The sequence below is a fragment of the Cupressus sempervirens genome, chromosome 3 (genome assembly GCF_028749045.1).
Source record: "Cupressus sempervirens isolate cs-2001-9-10 chromosome 3, ASM2874904v1, whole genome shotgun sequence".
In the NCBI taxonomy this organism is placed as follows: domain Eukaryota; kingdom Viridiplantae; phylum Streptophyta; class Pinopsida; order Cupressales; family Cupressaceae; genus Cupressus; species Cupressus sempervirens.
Window position 1 is genome coordinate 495,356,727 of NC_143120.1, and position 21,531 is coordinate 495,378,257.

Genomic DNA, 21,531 nt, shown 5'->3' on the forward strand with positions numbered 1-21,531 from the left:
GGGTAGTTAGGTGGTAAGGAAATGTGTCAGTTGGTTTCCAAACAACCGACCCTTCTATAAGAACTTGGATGATTGTCAATGTACAGGTGTGGATTTTCTGGTATTAATAAAGAAATCATTTCCTTGCCTACTAGATTGTGGTATTACTGGTACATTCTATGTTTTATGCATGTGTATATCAATTGTGTTATTTTGTATCTATGAACTTGAGTGATATTACCACTCTACACCAAACTCTATCCAGGGATATGTCAAGAATCTCAGGTTGATTGTATAGGAATGCATAACCAACATCCCAGGGGTTGGTGGTAGTGCTGATGGGCAAAAGGCCACAAATCTTCAAATTGTGTTCCCTTGTTTGCCTAACTCTTTCTTCAGCAAAAATTGAATGAAACAGTGCCTCAACCCTGGCAAGAGTAGCACCCCTGCCATTACAGATGGCTTCCCACGAATTTAGTTGGTTCTCCATTTCCGATTGATGTGAGTTATGCTTGTTGCCAAGTTCAGATTGTTTTACCTACGACTCCAAAAGGGTCAGGTTAGCTGCCCCTTGCTCTGTAAAATGGTGACAGAGCTCACTATTTTCAATTGTGACAGTGACGAGCCTGTTAGAAACCTCTTACACTTCACCTTTCAATTGCATGTTCTCTGTCCCTAGAATGTATACTATCTATAAAAGCCCAACGAAATTCTTGTGTGCAAGCTGCAAAAGCACTGCCTCCAGCTTTTCCACTCATTCTACTAGATTTGTATGTAACCTTTCAAATATTTGTTCTGGTATTTTCCTCTAGTAGGTGTGCAGAGTAAGAGTCTCAGTTGAGTCAATGGTGGACCTAAACCCAGGTCAAGTACGTTACAGTCAGCAGTTGTAAGCAACACAGCAGGGAGAAAATACTAGAAAACTCAGAGGGTCATAGAGCATTGCAAGGGCTCTGAGACGTTTTGGACTTTCAGACAACAGTTCATACATTTTAGGGAGGGGTCTTATTTTTTAGGGAGGTCAACCAGTTGACCGGTTGACCGCCCAAAGGACCATGGACAAAATTAAAATCCCTTTTGAGCAAACTTAGTGAATTGGAGGCAAACTCCTTTTTAGGGCGAATCTCTACTTTTTAGGAGGAACTATCAGTTGGCTTGTAGGACTGTGATGTCCCCAATCAAATTGCTTGGTAATTTCATAACAATGTTTATGTAACTCCAATTGAAATGAGTTCCTAATCCACAACTTTGGTATGTTTATAACTTATTCAAAACCTTATTTATATAGAATGTGGAGTTTATCGTAATATCAGTATATTACTTGAAATGGCTATTCAATGCAAAAAAATGTAAATGATGCCTTATTAAGGGTGAGTAATATATAATTTCTATTGATGTGTTTGTTGGTTATACATCAATTGGATTCTCTATTGATTGTGGATAACTTCTAAATGCCAACCTAATATAATGTTTCTTTTTCCTCGTGATGTCTTTCTATATGTAATTCCTGAATTTTCTTTAGAAGATTTTCTTACCTTAAGACTACACACTATGTCCCTCATATAAATTCCACAATATTAATGCTGTGTAAATATCTAGAATCCTCTCTTATTCTTGTATGAATTTTTTTTTTCTTTGACTCCTACTCCAACTGATTAAATCCAACTGTGTAATATAATTTCATGTTTCATTTACTACTGATACGATTTGTGATCTATGCTCTCATTTATTATATTTGGGCGGTTTTATCGTTGTTGTTCAGTGCCCACTTCTTTTGGAAATTTAGGCCTTTGGCCTTGTCCTTGGATGATCGATGTTTGTAACCATAGACGTATCTTGCAATATCACATAGTAGGAATGGTTTCCAGAGCACGGTATGACTAGTCCTTTTATATTGAATTCGATATATAAGTGCTTTTTCTGATATCCCCTTCTTTCCACTGTGTACCTATAATATATATGTGCCACGATGGAAGAGTCGCGTTGGTTCCCCAGTCATATAGGTTATGTGATTGATCAAGGCCACTCCTGTTATAATATTTTATTATATAATTAGAACTATGACTATGGTCCAACAATTGACATCCTTTTGCTCAATTCTACTAATGATATCAGTTACACTTGCAGTTCGATCATCAGATATGTTTCTCAGTAATTGATTTTGGCTACTTCGTATCGACGTTGTCATTAGTAGACAAGGCTTCCAATACATCACCGAATTGGTCAGTGTGTTTGTGATACTATGACAGTGTGTAGAGTTAGTCATGCCAACATGAACTGTATCCCATAGTTTCTTTAGATTTTACATCCACCAATCTTGATAACAATGTTTTATTTGTTGTATTAGTATTACCTTGTTGACATTCTCTATGAATCGGATTCAATGTCCATGCAGATGGTTCAATTATTCTTATTTAATATATGTTCATAATTTATTTATTATAGATTTTATCATATTGTAACATAATATATATATTATTAATATGATAAATATTAATAGTTATCTCTTTGGATTTATATGTCAAATATAAGATTTATATTATCATGTATTAAATATATTATTCTGTTGCTATTATTGATAATAACAATATATTCAATTTAATAATTAGCTATATTATAATTATTATAATTTAGTTGTTATTATTATTATTTAAATCTTATTTGAGAGATGGGGACATGACAGTCTGCCCTTTCCCAAATTGCTTGGCCTCAAGCAATTCAAACCTCCAATGTGAGTGGTGGCTTGCTATGTTATTATCCACTTTTATGATCCTAAAAAGACAATTTCAACTGGAGGTTAGAAGGTCACTATATAAATCTATCAATTTAGGAAATTGTAATGTTACAAAAATAATAAGACTAATTCAAAAAGAAAAACTTATCTTTGATATTGTACTGTTTATGTTCTTTCGGTTGTGTATTGACTTGAACTATGGCAAGTCCTAGTTGGTAATAATCTCTAATAAAGACCTTATCTCTTCCCAAATCTTATAGGTACCCTTTTAATCTATCCATCTTATAACCCTTAGGACAAACTTTATCTCTTCCTAGGCCTCTAAAAACATAATCTCTACTTTGTAATGGGGTGCCTTGGAAATTCTCCCATAATCACAATGTAGTAGGGTGCCCTACTAGTGGTTTTCCCTTTACTACTACTACAACAGGGTGCTCTCAACAATTCTCCCTAAACTACTTCTGCAATAGGGTGCCCTTAGCAGTTCTCCTTCACTTACAATAGTAGGGTGCCCTTACATAGTTCTCCCTTGACTATTGCTATAATGGGGCGCCCTTCACAATTCTCCCTTAATTGCACAATAGGGTGCCCTAGAAGTTTTCCCTTAATCACATAGCAGTAGAGTGCCCTTCTAGCGATTCTCCCTAACATACTATTTTAATAGGGTGCCCTAGCAATTCTCCCTTAATTGCAGCCTTGGGAAGGTGCTAGCCATAGGGCGCCTTAGTGGTTCTCCCAAGATTATAGTGCAGTAAGATTCCTCATAACAATTTTCCTTATTGCTACTACAATAGTTATCCCCTAATTGTCACTCTTTCCATTTATTTAATTTTAAATATTAAATTTCTATTAATAATTATAAAAAAAATTACATATATGTATTGTTTAACATTTACATCTCTTAATTAGGGTATGGCCAAGGTTCAACTTCCTTGAAGCTCCAGTGATTTCCTATTCCCATATTCTACTTAGATATTGTTGAGATTCTCTTGATCACACTCTACACTTTTGTTTGAAGTTTCTTCCTTGTCTATTTCAAGTGTGGCTTCTATTTTATGAAGTTGCCTCTTCTTGTCACACTTATGTCCTGGTTCCCAAGGGCCTCTATATCTGAAACATATGCCTTTCTTTGATGTGTCATCTTTTTGTTTTTGGGCTTCCTTGCTCGGGCATTGATGTCCTTTGCTCCATTTCCCTTTGTAGAAATAACATTTTTTTCCCCTATGGTCCTTTCTTGAGTCTTCATTGCTATACTCTATATTTGTTGAAAAATTCTTAGATCTTTCTTTTGAAGAGTTTGATTCTACCATTTTTGCTTTACTGATGGCTTCTTCCAAGTTTTGAGGTTCATGCAGTTTAACAGAGTACTTGGTGGAATCTTTTAATCCTTCTATAAACATATGAGTGAGTCTCTTTTGGGAAAGATCTGGGACCATTACTGATAACTTTTGGAATTTGCGAGCATATTCTTCCATTGTTCCAGTTTGTCTGAGTTGAGTTAGTTCTTGAAAATACCATTCAATGTCCTTATTATCTACTTTGTTCATGAGCTTTTGGGAGAATTCTTCATAGGATTTTACATCTTTATGTCCCAATGAGATATGCCCATGGGTCCACCAATCATGTGCTGCTCCCTCTAGATGCACTATAGAGAATTCCAAGACATCTTCTTCCATCATGGGATTTAGAATAAAAAATGTGTTTAATTTTTCTAACCATTGGCACGGTGTGATCTTTTCCGACCCATCAAAATGTGGAATCTTTATTTTGTTGACTTTATGTTTGAGCTCTTCATTTACAGTCCTTCTAGATGTCTCCCTTTGTTTATCATCACAGAATTTTCTGAAAGATACCACTTCTCTAATGTTAGGTTCTACAACTGCATATGCCCTTGCAATATCTTCAGTCCTAGTCATTGGTTGTTCTATTCCCTCTTCTTCTTTTGGTAGCTCTACTCTGCATAAGAATGATGGTTGTAGTATTTCGGTTGCAGAAAACACATTATTGTTTTTTGAGTGAGTGGAGCTAGTCTCTCTTGCCTGGTTGGGTTGACCTCTCAAATTGTTGATAGAATTTCTCATATCTTGCAATGCTTGGAGAAGTGCTTGATTTGTTTTTTCCATTTAATTCAATATAGTTTGGTTGGTTTGGTTGTTTTTCTCCATATAGGATCTCACCTCATTTGCTAAGTCGTTCATTGTGGTTTATTTGTCCTCTCGTAAGTTTCCATAAGCCTTCACTCACAGGATGGCAGGATTATGCTCTGATACCACCGTTATGTCCCCAATCAAATTGCTTGGTAATTTCATAACAATGTTTATTAACTCCAATTGAAACGAGTTCCTAACCCACAAGGTTGGTATATTTATAACTTATTCAACTTTATGAATCTTATTTATATAGAATGTGGAGTTTATCTTAATATTAGTATATTACTCGAAATGGCTATTCAATGCAAAAAATGTAAATGATGCCTTATTAAGGATGAGTAATATATAATTTCTATTGATGTGTTTGTTGGTTATACATCAATTGGATTCTCTATTGATTGTGGATAACTTCTAAATGCCAACCTAATATAATGTTTCTTTTTCCTCCTTGTGATGTCTCTCTCTATATAATTTCTGAATTTCCTTTAGAAGATTTTCTTTCCTTAAGACTGCATAAGTATGTCCCTTTTATATAAATTCTACAATATTAATGCTGTGTAAATATCTAGACGCCTCTCTTATTCCTGTATGAAAAAAGAATTTCTTTGACTCCTGCTCCAACTGATTAACTCCGACTATGTATTATAATTTCATGTTTCATTTACTACTGATACGCTTTGTGATCTATGCTCTCACTTATTATATTTGGTTGGCTGTATCATTATTGCTCAGTGCCCGCTGCTTTTGGAAATTTAGGACTTTGGCCTTGTCATTGGATGATTGATGTTTGTAACCACAAACATATCTTGCAATATCACACAGCAAGAATGATTTCTAGAGCACAGTATGACTGGTCTTTTTATATCAAATTCGAGATTAAAAGTGTTTTTTTTCTGATATTCCTTTCTTTCCACTGTGTACCTATAATATATATGTGCCACGATGGAAGAGTCACATCAGTTCCCTAGTCATATAGGTTATGTGATTGATCATGGCCACTCTCGTTATAATATTTTATTATATGATAGAACTATGACTATGGTCCAACAATTGACGTCCTTTCACTCAATTCTACTAATGATATCGGTTGCACTTTAGTTCGATCATCAGATATGTTTCTCAGTAATTGATTTTGGCTACTCCATATTGATGTCGTCCTTACTAGACGAGGCTTCCAATACATCACAGGATTGGTCATCGTGTTTGTGACACTATGACAATGTGTAAAGTCAGTCATGCCAGCATGAATCATATCCCATAATTTCTTTAGATTTTACATCTGTTGATCTTGATAACAATATTTTATTTGTTGTATTAGTATTACCTTGTTGACATTCTCTATGATTGAATTCAATGTTCACGCAGATGGTCCAATTATTCTTATTTAATGTATGTTCATTATTTATTAATTATAGATTTTATCATATTGTAACATAATATATATTATTAATATGATAAATATTAACAGTTATCTATTTGGATTTATATGTCAAATTGTGATATATCATATGTAAGATTTATAATATTATTTATTAAATATATTATTTTGTTGCTATTACTAATAATAACATAGATTCAATTTAATAATTAGCTATATTATAATTATTATAATTTAGTTATTATTTGAGAGATGGCAACATGACAAGGACTCGGGCATCATTAGTGATTAGGTGGCTTTAGAGAAATTCCAATTTTGAGTCAAGATTAGCATTTTATTAATAAATTAGGAAATATTTAAATATTTCCTAAGTCGCGATTGAATAAATTAATAGTAAAGTGAGTGCTATAATCACTTTATATTATAATAATTTATAATAATCCATGGGCCCATTTCCCTAGAAGCAATGATAATAAGTTTTTTAGATAAAGGGGGCAATGTTATTAATGACTTGCGGTTCGATTTATGGAAGGAGGCAAATATTTTAATGAAGTCCTAATAATAAAATGAAGAAACCCTAGAACGATTCGAACTAGAAGGAATAAAAGAAGTTTGGAGCTCCATTTTGTGCATCCAAGTTTTGATTATTTTGATTGCATAAGGTGGTTGAAGCTCCAAGATCAGACTTTGCAGCAGTTTCAAGCTTCAAGAATGAAAACTCTTGAAGAAACAAGTTGGACGTCCACCCAGTTTGCCTGTAAGTTGAGTAATCATTGATACTCATATATCAGCTAGGAAGAGCAATTTAAGTATTGTGTGTTGTGTGGCTACTATAATTTGTTGGAACAGAGGCAGAATTCCACCTCAGATTTGCAGATTAGAGTAGTTGCATCAAAATTGTGGTTTTATAGATCATCTGCACTAGCCATACAGTGCTAGGGAGGAAGTAGACGCCTCTTTCAGCTGATGATTTCATTGTTTCAGTTAGGGTTTGAGCTATTTTTGTAATCTGAGTTAGATTGGTGGCTGGAGATCAAAAATTGGAATGTTGCACAGGTCTTATCAGCTGGCCGTACCATACAGTCAAAACCCTACATCTTCTTGTTGGCTGTACAGTATGACATCAGCATTAGCAATGCAATTTGGAGCAGATCAGAATTAGTTTGTGTTCTAGATTCTCAGAATCATTCAACAGTCAATGGTTGGGTTGTAGAAATTTATCAACATTTTTGTACAGTTCAAACCTAGTACTGATTCCTTGTAATTGGCTGGAAATAAAAAGTCAGATTTATTTCAGTTTAGTGTGAAATCAGGTTTATAGTTAATCCTTCAGTTTTAGTTCTTTATTCATTACAATTCAAATAATCAAAAAGACAAAAAAAACACTAAATAACACGAAAATTTGAAAAAACCAAAAAAACAAAAAAACACTTCTTCAATTGCTGGTCAAAGAAAGAAATAAAAACAAGCCATCAAACATTGCCTTTAAATCCTAGTCGGGATCTTTCATAATTTCACCTTTATGCATCAAAATTGTGAAAATGTAATCCATCAGGAAGGTTTTGAGATAAGAAAATTGATTATAATGAAGTGGTGACAAAGGGATTGGGATCTAAGTTCCAACTCATTAGTGTGTTGACTTAAGACATTATTGTTGCACAACTTAAATAGTATATATCTTTAACGAGGCAACTTTTATGCAATGTGGCTGGTGGAAGTGGTGTTGTAACTCATTGTGCTTCAAGTGAAATTGAAGAGAAACATGAAAATTATTACATATTGATTGCATTTTTAAAAAAAAAAACTTTGGTAGGTAAGAGGCCATTGGGCCCAAAAGTATGTGTAAATTAAAAAACCATCTCAATTGAACACCAAAGCTCAGAGATGGATAGGTATCCTTGGTATAGCCGTTACAAGTAATCCTTAAGGGCCTGTTTGGTTGCAGGGATAGGAATTGCTATTCTAGAATTGGTATTCTGGAATTGTTAATTGGGAATAGAAATTTGTTCTATGTTTGGCTAGACAAAATAGAAATTGGAATGTGATGATTTCTTGCTAGAGTTTGAATGTGTGTATAGGGCAGAGGAGTCAACCCTAGCACCTATTATTCCCCAACATCTCTGTAAATTTCTTCACAAAATGAGCCGCTGCCTCTGCTTCCTCCTCTATAAATATAAAAAAATGCAAGAGGCATGGATGGGGTTGCAATGTTTATACATTCGCATGCATTGTTCAAGTTATCTTGCAAACCTTTTTATCACTGTTGGCCAAGAAAAATGGAGTCGATTCATATCTGAGGTCTGCTATGAAGTCAACAAAGGAGGAGTGTTTCTGTCCATCTACACAAGGGGCCTGGGGTTATCTTAAAAAATGATGCATTCGGTGGTCAACGCTCAGTGGGGGAGATGCCTTCATTCGTTTTCCTTTGATCAGTTTGCAGTGTGCCACTCAAAATTAAATTATATGATGGGGAAAAACATTCTGAAAGCCAGGCAAGGCAAAACCTGAACATTTTCCTGCGATTTTTTTTTGAACGGGCACCTGAAGCTCTGCTAAATTGTGAGTCATGAAGCAGAGAAAGTACGCACTATGCCCTGGGACTGTGAACAAATGGTTCAATGGATTTCAAATTTCAATCAAATAATCAAAAGTAAAAGTCAGAATAGGAATAGCTATTCCAATAACAAGTACTTTTTGGCATAGACATATGCTCATTTTAGGGGTAAAATGGGAATATGTATTCCTATTCCCTATTCCAGTTTAGCGCACCAAACAGAGAATACAAAACATATTCCTAATTTCCTATTCCTATTCCAGCAACCAAATGGGCCCTAAGATAATTAAATTTTATGCCTGCTTTTAATTTCCGAATTTATAGCTTTATTCTTGAGAGATCCTTGAAAATAGTACCTGAAATAAAACATTGCTACGATCAAGCTATTAAAAAGAGAGAAGATATGCCTCATATTCAGAATTTTTTTATATATTAAACTTCTAATATTTTAAAGTCTAAAAGGTCCTATGAAATATTTTCAATTTCTCTTTATATTACCTTTATTATTCAAAACTTCCCATAAAATATATGATAGCAGAAAAATTGATCTACCTTTTCATTCTTAACATAGTTATGAAGGAAAAAAAATTATAAAAAAAACTTCTTTTCTTTTACAGAAAATGGAAAATGCTTGAAGCCGGATTACTCAGAGGGCATAATATTTGAATCAGATATCTCATCATAGGGATTATTTGGCTTAATGAATTAGAGATTGATGTTTTCAATGTCCTCCCATAAACCAACTTGATCTTCCTTCATAAATTGATCAATCCAGTCAAAACCAGGGGGTTTCTGACATGAAGAAAATACATCAGGAAGTCCACATTTCTCCTTATGACAGATTTCCACTTATTAAATATTTTGCAATCTTCAGTGAAAACAATAGGAAATAGAGGGACATTATTAATACCCATCATATTTATGTCGTAATTGCATGGCCTTGGGATCATTTGATTTTCATTTATATTTATCAATACCTTTTCTAGATCACCTAAATACATGTCCTTGAAAAGTCTTCTGTATAGAAGATCTATGCCATACTTTCCAGCTTCCACCATATGAACCATTGCAACAAGCATTGATGCAATATCACAGGGAACTCTGTATCTATTGAGATTGAAGATAAACTCCTTTCCTAGTATTCGATAAACCACTCTAATGACCATAAAAGGTGAAGACATCAGCATGCCTTTGATAATGATTCCTGTTATAGACCCATCAAAAGCTGTTTGAAATGCAGGTCTAGGTAGCTTAATGATAGTTTCCATTCTTGGACCTAATGTATAGTGAGCCTATAATATGCTGATGACCAATGTGTGCTTTATAAAGATTTCATTTTCTAAAATTAAGGAATGTGAAACGAAGAGTATAGAATTCTAACAAATGAGAAAGACAAGGATTAGCTAATTAAGATGAATAAACTTGGTCAATTTAACTATAAATACAAAATGATACATTGTTATTTTCAAGAATCTATACAGACACCTTAACTTCAAATCTAAAATGACCTTAAAAAAAGGAAATCATACGAGAGGAGTATCAAAGACTAGGAAGCATTCCCAATTTGATGTTTACTGAAGATTTTTATCCACAAGACCCACTGCAGAAAGGGGAGGTTTCCAATCTGAGTTACCAAAGACCCACAAATTACCCAATCTGGTCTGTTAGCAACAAAGAAATAATATCAAAAGGATGAAATATTCCAAGGAAAGGAGAGAACCAAACCTAAAGAATAGAGACTAAATGATCATAGCCCTAAATACTGAAAACAACCAATCTTAAAGAGAAAAGAAAACATGATTTATACTAGAAGATAAACTCCATTCTTAGTCATACTTATCCTTTATGCGAAAGATTCATCAAAGATATGAGGAGAAAAATACAAGGGGCAGACGTTTCTGGGGACATAGATATGTTTGGGAAAAATATTCTCAAACACACTATGTCTGTAGACGCAGTCACCCCTTCCAGCAAAGATCTAAAAACTGTTTAATGGCTTTAAATGAAAGAAAGCCAAATTCCTATCTTACAAAACTAAGTCACGCATTCTCTGCCAAATGCAGAGAATAAGCCTAAAATAGCAAAATAATCATATCTCGAATCGATACCTAAAATTTAGAAAAAAATCTTCGTAGATAAGGAAATTTTTCCAATGACCTTAGGATTTTTTATAATGATGGAAATAATATTTATTATATTTGAAGATTTCTTTGGTAGGACTAAAATAGCCCATAGGAGTAAAAGTTTCAAAACTATAAATGTTTACAAATTAGGGTTGGAGAAGATTTCTGTCAAAACAACAGGAATCTGTGTATGAAGGCAATAATGTAATGTTTGAATAAAGCCTTTGATCATGCCCAAAAGACTAACTGAAAAGCTTAGTTGAGTTTGATTCGAAATACAGGTCTGAAGAATTGGTTCGCTGGTACAGAAATTTTTTGGAGAGGGTTTTCGGTTCGTTCATACAAAAACATGTAAAAAATTATATATATACATATTTATCAAGCCTAGAAGCATAGTGTATCATAAAATCATATGATTTAATCATTTAAACAAAAAAAAACACCGTAGGCATAAACTTTAACATGTAAGTTGTAATCATAGCATCATAAATCAAGATCATATCATCATATATTTCAATATTCAAGTTCAACATTAAAGATTCAGAACATTACAATTAAATCATGATCCATGACTCATACCAGCAAGTTCAAGTATCATTGTTCACTCAATCATCTATTTGATCACAAAATCACCTATTTGCACACCACAAATGATGTTAGAAACCAAAATAACCTATTTGCATTCACTTTTTAGGGCTGCGGAACTCAAAACAATATCAAATATGTTATAAAAAAATGACTTAAAAGCTGTCTGTTGCCAGAAATTTGCAACCTACGTGTTTGAACCACCCCCTTTGAAATGGAACCCTGCTTGAATTTGGGTCAAACCAGACCAGTATTTCGAACTGGTTTGAACCCAGACATGGTTCTAAGGGCAAACCAGAGAACCCAGGTAACTAAGCCAAAAAGCTTAAAAATCTAAACCTAGCCAAGGATATAACAATAAAGCAGGTAAAACTAAAAACTATTTAAACATGTATATAATTTAAATAAATTAAGCCACAACTTATCCAATTCGTCCTTATTCAAGATGTTTTGTTTACTGAAAATTTGTGCAATATTGATTGCAATTTTTGTTTTGTATTAACATTTGAAAAATCGCTCAACTATAAATTTATAAGTATCACTCATTTTGCAAATAATGAGGCATTCAAATATATTTTTTATTGGTAATTATAAGTTGCAATAAATTATTTAATTTCAATTTTTTTAACGCATAATATTGTTTATACATACACACACATACATATACATATGTTCCCATTCTTGTACCCAAAGGAAAAAAGAGTTGTACCATCATAATAGATTCCAACATCAGTACCTGCACTCATACTGGAACCAATAGCTTGGGGGATACTGTGAGATGTAATTTTACCCCAAACTATATAATTATCTTGATTTATATTAAATACATGAGTACAACAATACCCACTATATCTCATATGGCTATCCATTTGCATACTTTCCATTATAATATTTGAAATGCATAAATTTAACAAATGCAACATTGATCGAGCAAGACAACAATTTCAGTGAGCAACACTTCATTACATACAAATATAGCTATTACATGCTGAATATAGATAGCTTCAGTATTTACAGAAACTCAATCGTGCTTTGAAGAATTCACACTCATTAATATAAAAATCTAACCTTGAAGTCGGTGCTATCTTGAACCCAAAATATTGTAAAGGGACCTTTCTAACTCCTTCAGTGACCAATATTGCAGAAACGGTGACAAATGTGAAAAATCCAAACAGCCAAAGTAAACTAGGAACCCAGTTCACACCACTACCTGAGCACCATCAACCACAACAAGTGTCAAGCACTAATAAACAATAATATCTGTCCATAAAACACCTAGCTTATTAAACAAATGACATCTAGAAATAAAAAAAAGTGTCAAGAACTACTGACAAAAACTCCACAACATTTCCAAGCCTTAATGAATTTGCAAAACATATTTATAATAAAAAAAAATCATGTTTAACTTTAACCTGGTGCAAGATGCTGTCCACTACAGATATGATAGGAATGTCCTCAAAAATGTATTGCCAAGTCTTCCAGAATTTGTGCTATCATTTTGCTAAGATTCAACAGTTTGTGTACACATTTATATGTGATTATATTATATTTTCATACGACTTGGTTTGTTATTTTATTTGTCAGCTAAGATAGTGTAAGATACACGATTATAACTAATTACTGTAATGAAGTAGATGATGGTTGTATACAGAAGGCATAATCATTGGTCTATCAACGTTCAACCACCCTGCAACTTACACTACACTAGTCAACAATTAAAGTAACAAATATAATCAGGGCTAAGAAGATAACATGAAACTTTTACACTCTAACATGGGGCTCTCTCAGGAACAATTTGGAATCAACTGATCCTCCTTGGAACTCTCATTGGAATTTCCAGCAAGACGCAGTAGTTTTGAAGAGCTTGATACAGGATCCAAGGGGAGCCACCTTGGATCCACACCAAGGTTGATAACTGAGCCAATTGGTTCATGTACTGATAGGGAGGTAGGAACAATCCATTAATCTAGGTGAGGAATCATCCTATCCAAATAAGGTGTTAAAAACTCACAATGCTAATAAGAGGACAGAAATGTCTGGCATCAAGACATTGATGCATGCTGTATATTCTTCATGTGCAGAAATTCTGTTTTCTTGTTATGATTTTCTTTAGGACCAGCATCATAATACTTGCCATGTAATGTTCACCAATTATAATATTAGTGGTTACAAAGGTGTTTTACAGTATCATCTACCATTTACTCTGAAAAATCATTAAAATGCAACACAGTTTTAAGAGTTCTTTTATGCTAATAATCATGCACATACACTCAAATTAGCATAAAGGTAAAACTTTTACTTGAAATTCTGGTAATTAAGAGCTGCAGTGCATCTGCACAACCAGACAATATTCCCACACATATAATCACTGATATCCCATGGCCTGCATGAAAAAAAAAACCAAGGGATGAGAAAAAAATTAAAACAAGTGACCTTAGGAACCTAAATATCCCAATCTAAATCTCATAATTTATATTTCTAAAACCCAAAGAGAAAAAACTAGCAAGTATGAACAATGCAAACATAAGAGCTTGTAATTAAATTGATATTTATTATTTGAATCTGCAATGCTACAAAATACAGCATTTCATAAAATAAAATATAAAATTCTCCCTAGTTGAATATCAACCAGCTTGAGACTCAAGAGAAGTTGGTGCAAAGATAAATAGAATTTTAAAAATCAGGATAGCTATTAGGATATAAAGACAAAAACAAAGAAAATAACCTATACTTAGATTTCCATCAACTTTTCAATTTAACATTCAAATTATACAAAGCTTAGCTTACAAAGATTGTTCTGTACAAGCTGCACCAATGCTACAATATTAGTGACAAATAAAATGTTCTTCCCATTCAAGCAGCCTTACAAGTGCCAGATTGACAATTGAGACAAAACTACAAAACTCAATACAAATTTGAGGACATAAAACTATGTCTTCTCTTTTGAAAACCTCATCAGCACATTGAAAGAAATGGAAAAAACATCAGTCCAGAGCTGTTACGTAGTTAATGATAAGCCAAAATGCTTGTAAAAGATTTGCATTAGGCATGTGGAAACAGTAAGAACTTATACTCGCAATATGGAAACTCCTGGGTGACCTCAAGCCCCATATCATGTCGCAGTTGTGAGATTATGGCCAGATACCATGGAAAGCAGTAACTATAAAAAAAGAGGATGCAATAGACTAGAAACAATTTCAGTGTAATGACCATCCCTGTTCTGAAAATGGCAACATTCCAATTTTTGTCTTTCTCTGGTTTTCTGATTTATTTATTTTTTTGTTTTCTGATTTTCTATTGTTTTTTGCTATTTTTTTTTTCAAGTATGATTATGAAAAATAAACAAAATGCGGAAAAATAACATATACAACAAGTACATTCAAACAATGGAAGAATCTTGAACTTTCTTGAATCAATAACCAGTTACTGACCCCATCTAATCATGTACAGATTTGATGAAAATCACTGCATGCCAAAATTATGCACAGTGACCTTGATATTCGCCAACAGAAGTCTTTTCTCAGGTCTGAATGGTTTCTTACAGAGCTGTATGGTTTTGATCTACATTTTAAACTATAACTTTAGTAAGTGTAATGTTCCCTGTTGGGACTGGACTTAAATTATCCTAGATTTCTCAATTAGGATTTGTATCAGAATGTTCCTAGATAGGATTAGTTATTTATCTTATTAGATTTAAGCTGTCTTTAACACTCATATCCAACCTTATTACTTTTTCAACTTGTTGTCCTGCATTTTGCCACCACAAAATCTAGGTAATAGTACAAAACTTTTCAACTTAATATCGCATTTCTCTGAGTTTAGTTCATTATTTAATTGGTTAGTATTGATCAATCAATCGACCCCAATTGATATAATGATTCCTCTTACTAAAGGCTTTCGTCAAGTCTTTTTAGTTTTCTTACTTGTTGAGCCTATGCTTGATTTTTTAAGCCTTCAAAGTCCTTTTTCTCGTTTTTTTGTGCGTGTTTGTTAGCTTTTGGTTTGTTGGCTTTGCTCAAATCATTGCTTTTGGTTTTCCCTTTGATTCAATCTATCTTAGGGCTTAATTGGAGTTAACAATCAAAAGATATGATCATTTTAATTCCCAAAAAATCATATTATATTTTAATGTTGACATTCACTTTTTGAAAATTATAACTTAAAATCACTTTATGTTATGTTTTTAAGTTACTTTATCACTTAAATTTATCACTTAAGTGATTATAGTGCACTTTATGTTATATTTTAATGTTGAGTTGCTCTATAAATTTTTCATTTAAGTGGCTTTATTAACTATATAGTTTGATTTAAACTTTTGAGTTACTTTATATTTTAATTTAAAATATCTAAGTAAATATTACTTTTTGTATGATATTTGCACATTTTTATTAAACTATATAGTGTAAATATTATTTTTGACCCAATTAAGTGATATTTCCTCAAAAATCAATTAAGTGTGTGCTTAATTCATCACTTAGGTTGTGCATTACATGTCTTTCAACCCAATTATATGTAAATATGCATATGCATCTAGAGACCACACGTTGCACTAGAAATGAGTTATGCATGTTTTTAAAATATGCAATGACCTCAAGAGTACGTTTTGCTCTAAAAGGCATATTATAACATGTTTTTAAAATATGCATTGTTCCTCCTAGAATGTATGTTGCATCTTGAGGGCAAATGCATGTTTTAAAAATATGCAATTGTACTCCTAGGGTATGTTTTGCATAAAAAGTTTTTCCCTCTATTCCATCTCTTCACCCTTTTTATGCAAGTGCATCATTTCATTCCACCTCCATCATTACATGCCATAGCACATTGCATCTCATTCTCCACATGCGATTACATGTAATCTCACCCTCCATCCGCATTTACATGCAATCTCATCATTCATTCCCATTTACATGCATTTCCATCTTTCAAAACCTAAATGCATGTTCATTTTACATGTAATTCACTTTATGAGCAATAACATCTAGAGAACCCATTTTTTACTAAAGGTCACACTTTTAAAGTCAAAAGTTATCATTTGCACACATTCCCATGCAACTAGACTTCATTCCTCAAGGCATCTTTATAAGAACTCATCCTTTTCCCATACACATTTACATGCCATCCATCTTCCTAAGTTCCATTTTAGCCCTCCGCATGTACTTTCTATATCACATCCAACTATTTCCATATGTTCCATGAGTGTTTAATCAATACTCCAAATATATTGTTCCTCAAAGATTCATTTTGTCAATATCCTTATGGAGTTAGAATCCATATCTTCCAATGATGGATTCAATCCCATTGAAACTTTCATGTTGTAGTAAGTCAAGATATGCCAGAATTTCTATAAAGAATGAAGACATCCAATAAAGAATGTAATGACCCGTACCTACAACTTCCCTAAAAATCAATATATTTCCACTGGAATGCTTGTACGGATGTCAAATGGAGTGTACGGACAAGGCTGAAGCTCGTATGGTGCAAGCCATACAATATGTTATAGGACACCAAAAGTGTCGTATGGTGAGAGAGAGATGATGTACGGCTAGCAGTTTGGTCATACAGAGGTATAAGGGGGTTGTACGGTGAAGTGAGAATGGTTAGCAAAGTAGCTCTACGGTAAGGACTATGGGGGTCCATATAGTGGGTATATGGAGGCCGTACAGTTGAGTATATGGAGGTTGTATAGTTGGTTGGGAGGAGGTACGGCTTAGCTTGGACGCCGTATGGTGAGTAATGGTATTTGCGCAGAGTTGTGAGAAAATGGAGGAGGTACAAAAAAGAATGATTTCAGATTTCTTCTTTAAACTATTAATTCTGAATTCATTAGACAATGCACAACAAGAATAGAGATTCAAACACAAACAATCTTCAATTTTTAATTGCAAAAAGATGGTGCTCTGACTTGCTAGATTGGAGTGAAGTGTTACAAGCAACGGAATAAGGTGAGGGTTGAATCCCATCGAAACCGGACAAACCAGATAGGGAAGGCCTTTCACTTTTGAAATGGCGAATGACAAAGAACTCCAACAGGAATTTGCAATACAAAGAAATAATCCAAATTGCATACCTAAAGACTACCTACAAGTCGTGCTTAAATAACCATTGGGGAAGACTTTCCAAGGGTGTACAAAGATAACCAACAGCAACACAAACAACGAAAACAAAAAAAAAATGGGTTCGAGATATATTAAATCGATCAGCCCATTAACAATAGTTTGATTAATAATCTATTTTACGACAAGAATATTATAATCCTCCTGTCCCAAAATTTGCTTGTCCTCAAGCAAATGCAATGTCGGATGTTGTAGAATGTGCTCACCTTCCCAGGTTGCGTCGTCCAGTGGCAAGTGTTTCCAACATGCTAAATATTCCTTCACCATTTGATTCCTCAAGGTCTTCTCACGTACCTCAATAAGCTTTGCTAGTTCCAATATGAGCTCTCCTTCTTCATTGAGCGGCGGGAGATCTATAGCTACCGTGACATTCTGTCCCACAACTTTCTTTAGGCAAGAAACATGAAAAACATTATGATACGACTCCCCTCCAGAAGTTCCAGCTCGTAAGCAACTCCACCGATGCGACGCACTACACGATAAGGGCCATAAAATCATGGCTTCAGTTTTTCTTTCCCCTTATCTTTCAATGAGGATTGTCAGTATGGCTGGAGCCTGAGGTAGACCAAGTCTCCTACTTCGAAACTCCTCTCTATTCAGTGTCTGTCGACATACATCTTTTGTTGATTTTGTGCCCGTTGTAAATTTTCCTTCAGGTATCTTAGGATGCCCTGTCCCTCCTGAAGCCAATCCCTCGCCCTTGGTGTGTGACTGTCTCCTAGAACTGTGTTGATGAAGGAAAGGGGTTCGTACCTGTATAGAGCTTTGAATGGTGTCATCCCGATGGACATGTGGTACGTGGTATCGTAACAATAATCCCTAGGTGTATCCATTTGATCCACGCCCATTGTTGTGCCGAAATGTAGTTCCATAGGTACCCTTCGAGCCATTTGTTCACAATCTCTGTTTGTTCGTCTGTCTGAGGGTGGTAACTAGTGCTTGGTGACAATTTTGTCCCTGCCAACTGAAACAATTTTGTCCAAAAGATATTGATGAATCGCCCATCTTGATCACTGACAATGTTTTGGGGTAACCCATGCAGATGAAAGACTTCTCTAAAAAACAAATCTGCAACTTGTGCAACCTAAAAATCTAAGGGAATGGCAAAGAAATGTGCGTACTTTGTTAGCCTGTCAACCACCACAAAGATACAATCTTTTCCATTCACCTTGAGAAGTCCAGTTATGAAATCCATGAAGATACTTTCCCATTTATGTTTTGGAATTGGCAGAGGTTGCAGTAACCTAGCAGGTAGAGTATATTCGGATTTGTTTTGCTAGCAGACCACACATTCTCTTACATAATGCAATACGTCTCTTTTAAGACCTTTCCACAAAAACCTCTCCTTGAGACATCTGTAAGTTTTGAGGAAGCCCGGGTGTCCTACCAAGGGTGAGTCCTGTACCTCCTTCAAGATTTCTTGCTTCAATTTGGATTCCTGCACTAAAAGTATCCGATTCTTATAGTAAATGATGTCATCCACCACTTTGTACCGATCATCTTGGGTGTTGCCATCCATTAGCTCACAGGTAAATGTGTTTTTGGAATATTCTACCAACAAATGTGCTTTCCAATCAGCTGAAATTTGGGTTAGTAAGGAGATGGCAGGTTTTCTTGACAAGGCATCTGCAATCACATTATTCTTTCCTTTCACATATTCAATGTCAAAATCAAAAGCCTAAACCTTGTTTACCCATTTTTGTTGCCTTACGTTCAAGTCTCGTTGCTTCAGAAAATATCTCAAACTATTGTGATCCATACGAACGACAAACTAGCACCCACTAGAGATTGTTGGAACTTGGTTAGTGCATGTACGATGGTCAACATCTCTTTGTCGTAGATGGAATATAAACGTTCTGTTTGCATAAGCTTCCTGCTCTCATAAGCTATCAGGTGTCTATCTTGCATCAGTATTGCGCCAATGCCTTCTTCGGAGGCATCGCACTCCATAATGAACGGTCGAGTGAAATCAGGTAAAGCAAGCAGAGGACAAGTGCTCGTCGCTTCCTTCAGCTTATCAAAAGTGAGTTGTGTCTTTTCAATCCACTGGAAGGACCCCTTTCTTGTCAGATATGTTAATGGTGCGCTGAGGTGAGAGAACCTTTTTACAAACCTCCAATAATAACTGCATAGTCCAAAAAATCCTTGCAACTCCGTGAGTGATTTTGGGGGAGGCCAATCAAGGATAGCCTGAATCTTTTCTTGATGAACTTGAACTCCATATATATTGACAACATGTCCCAAGTATAATATTTTTTTCATACCGAATTCACACTTGGAATGCTTGGTGAATAAAGACTGACCCTTCATGATCCTTAAGAGTTCATCTAGATGCTTCAGGTGCTCTTCCCATGTCCTGCTATAAATAAGAATGTCATAAAAAAATACTAGTAATTACTTATGCAATTGTTTTTTGAAGATGTGATTAATGCATGATTGGAATGGTTCAAGTGCATTCATTAATTCGAACAACATGACCAGGAACTCATAATGCTCGCAGTGACAACAAAAGGCCGTCTTTTCCACATCTTCCTCCATCATGTGGATCTGATGGTATCTAGAACGGAGATCTATTTTCGAAAAATAGACTGTGCCATGCAATTCATCCAGCAATTCATCTATCCTTGGAATGGGTATCTGTTCTTTTTTTTTATTCAACGTACGGTAGTCCACAAACATGCGCATCATCCCGTCCTTTTTGACCAATATCACTAATGATGCGAAAGGGCTAAGTATTGGGATAGATCTATCCTTTCTCAAGCAGTTCCTAAATCGTTTTTTCAACCTCATCTTTGAATTTCTTGGGATGGCGATATTGTGTGGTTATGATTGGCTTGGCTCCTGCTTCCAACTCAATAGTATGTTCAAACCCTTGATGAGGCGGTATGCCGAGAGGAATGTCTATAAAAACTTTATCATGGTCACTCAAAATATTCTGGAGATCATTATCTTGGGGAGGTGTTCATTGCCCTTTTATAGTTTTTGCTGAAACAAAACAATGTGCAACCCAAACAACGTCATCATGCCAAAAAATTGCCTCCATCTGATGTGCAGAAACTTTCTTCAGACCCTCATTTGCCATTCTACGGAGAACAACATTCTTTCCATTGACAACAAAAGTGAAGTCCATTCGTTTGAAACTTTGAGTGTATTCATCAAATGTCTCCATCTACTGTATGCCTTAAATAACCTCCATGTCATCAAGGTCCACTATGAAAAAATCGTCAGTCACCATGTGATTCGCCATTGTGATACTTAGCTGAGAAACAAGATGTGTGCAGGGCATAAGAGTTCCTCGGGTAACCTTGACCTGGAATCCTATGTGTGCCTCCATAGGTAGACCCCTTCATTTCACCAGGGACGAGCTTATGAAGTTCAGAGTGGCTTCACTATCGAGCATCACTGTAACCCTTTGTCTTTGAAGGGTTCCCCGTACACGGAAAATCGTACACCTCAGGGTACCGACTAGGGTGATAGTTCCTCTGCGCCGTACCAATGCTGCAATTCTTTTTGTATGGTTCAAACTAGGCATGTTGGTGTCGTGGTGTTGGTTGTCTTTGGAGGATATTTCTTCCTATTTGTCCTCATCATTGGTCACGACCTCAATCTAGTGGACCTTTCTTTTTCCGAGGCATCTGTGCCCAGGTTCCCATGGTCCTTTGTAGTTGAAACATAGTTTCTTCCTGTGGAGCTCTTGTCTAGTAGCTTCATCCACATAACATACAACTTTCTTGGTGGAGGTTTATTATCTTTGTTCCTCAAAAACACTAGCAGTTTGGAATGAGAGTAACTTTGAGAGGATGATAGTGTTGATGATGCCATACTCCTTGCCTTCTTAATAGCCTCCGACAAGGTGGCAGGATTGGACCCTTTTACCCAACCTTCCAGTGGTTCTATCAGTCTGTCTATGAAGAG

General features: G+C 34.9%; 1 protein-coding gene across 1 annotated transcript in view; it reads right to left on the bottom strand.

Annotated features, from left to right (window-relative positions):
- Positions 1–21,531, bottom strand: part of SCY2 (SecY protein transport family protein) — a 220,143-nt gene that overhangs the window by 67,073 nt on the left and 131,539 nt on the right. Inside the window, exons 7-8 of the mRNA XM_089820529.1 lie at positions 13,803–13,886; positions 12,572–12,713 (exon numbers count right to left, since the gene is read on the bottom strand). Of these exons, the coding sequence (XP_089676655.1) occupies positions 12,572–12,713; positions 13,803–13,886 (226 nt within the window). The remainder of the gene's footprint in view (positions 1–12,571; positions 12,714–13,802; positions 13,887–21,531) is intronic.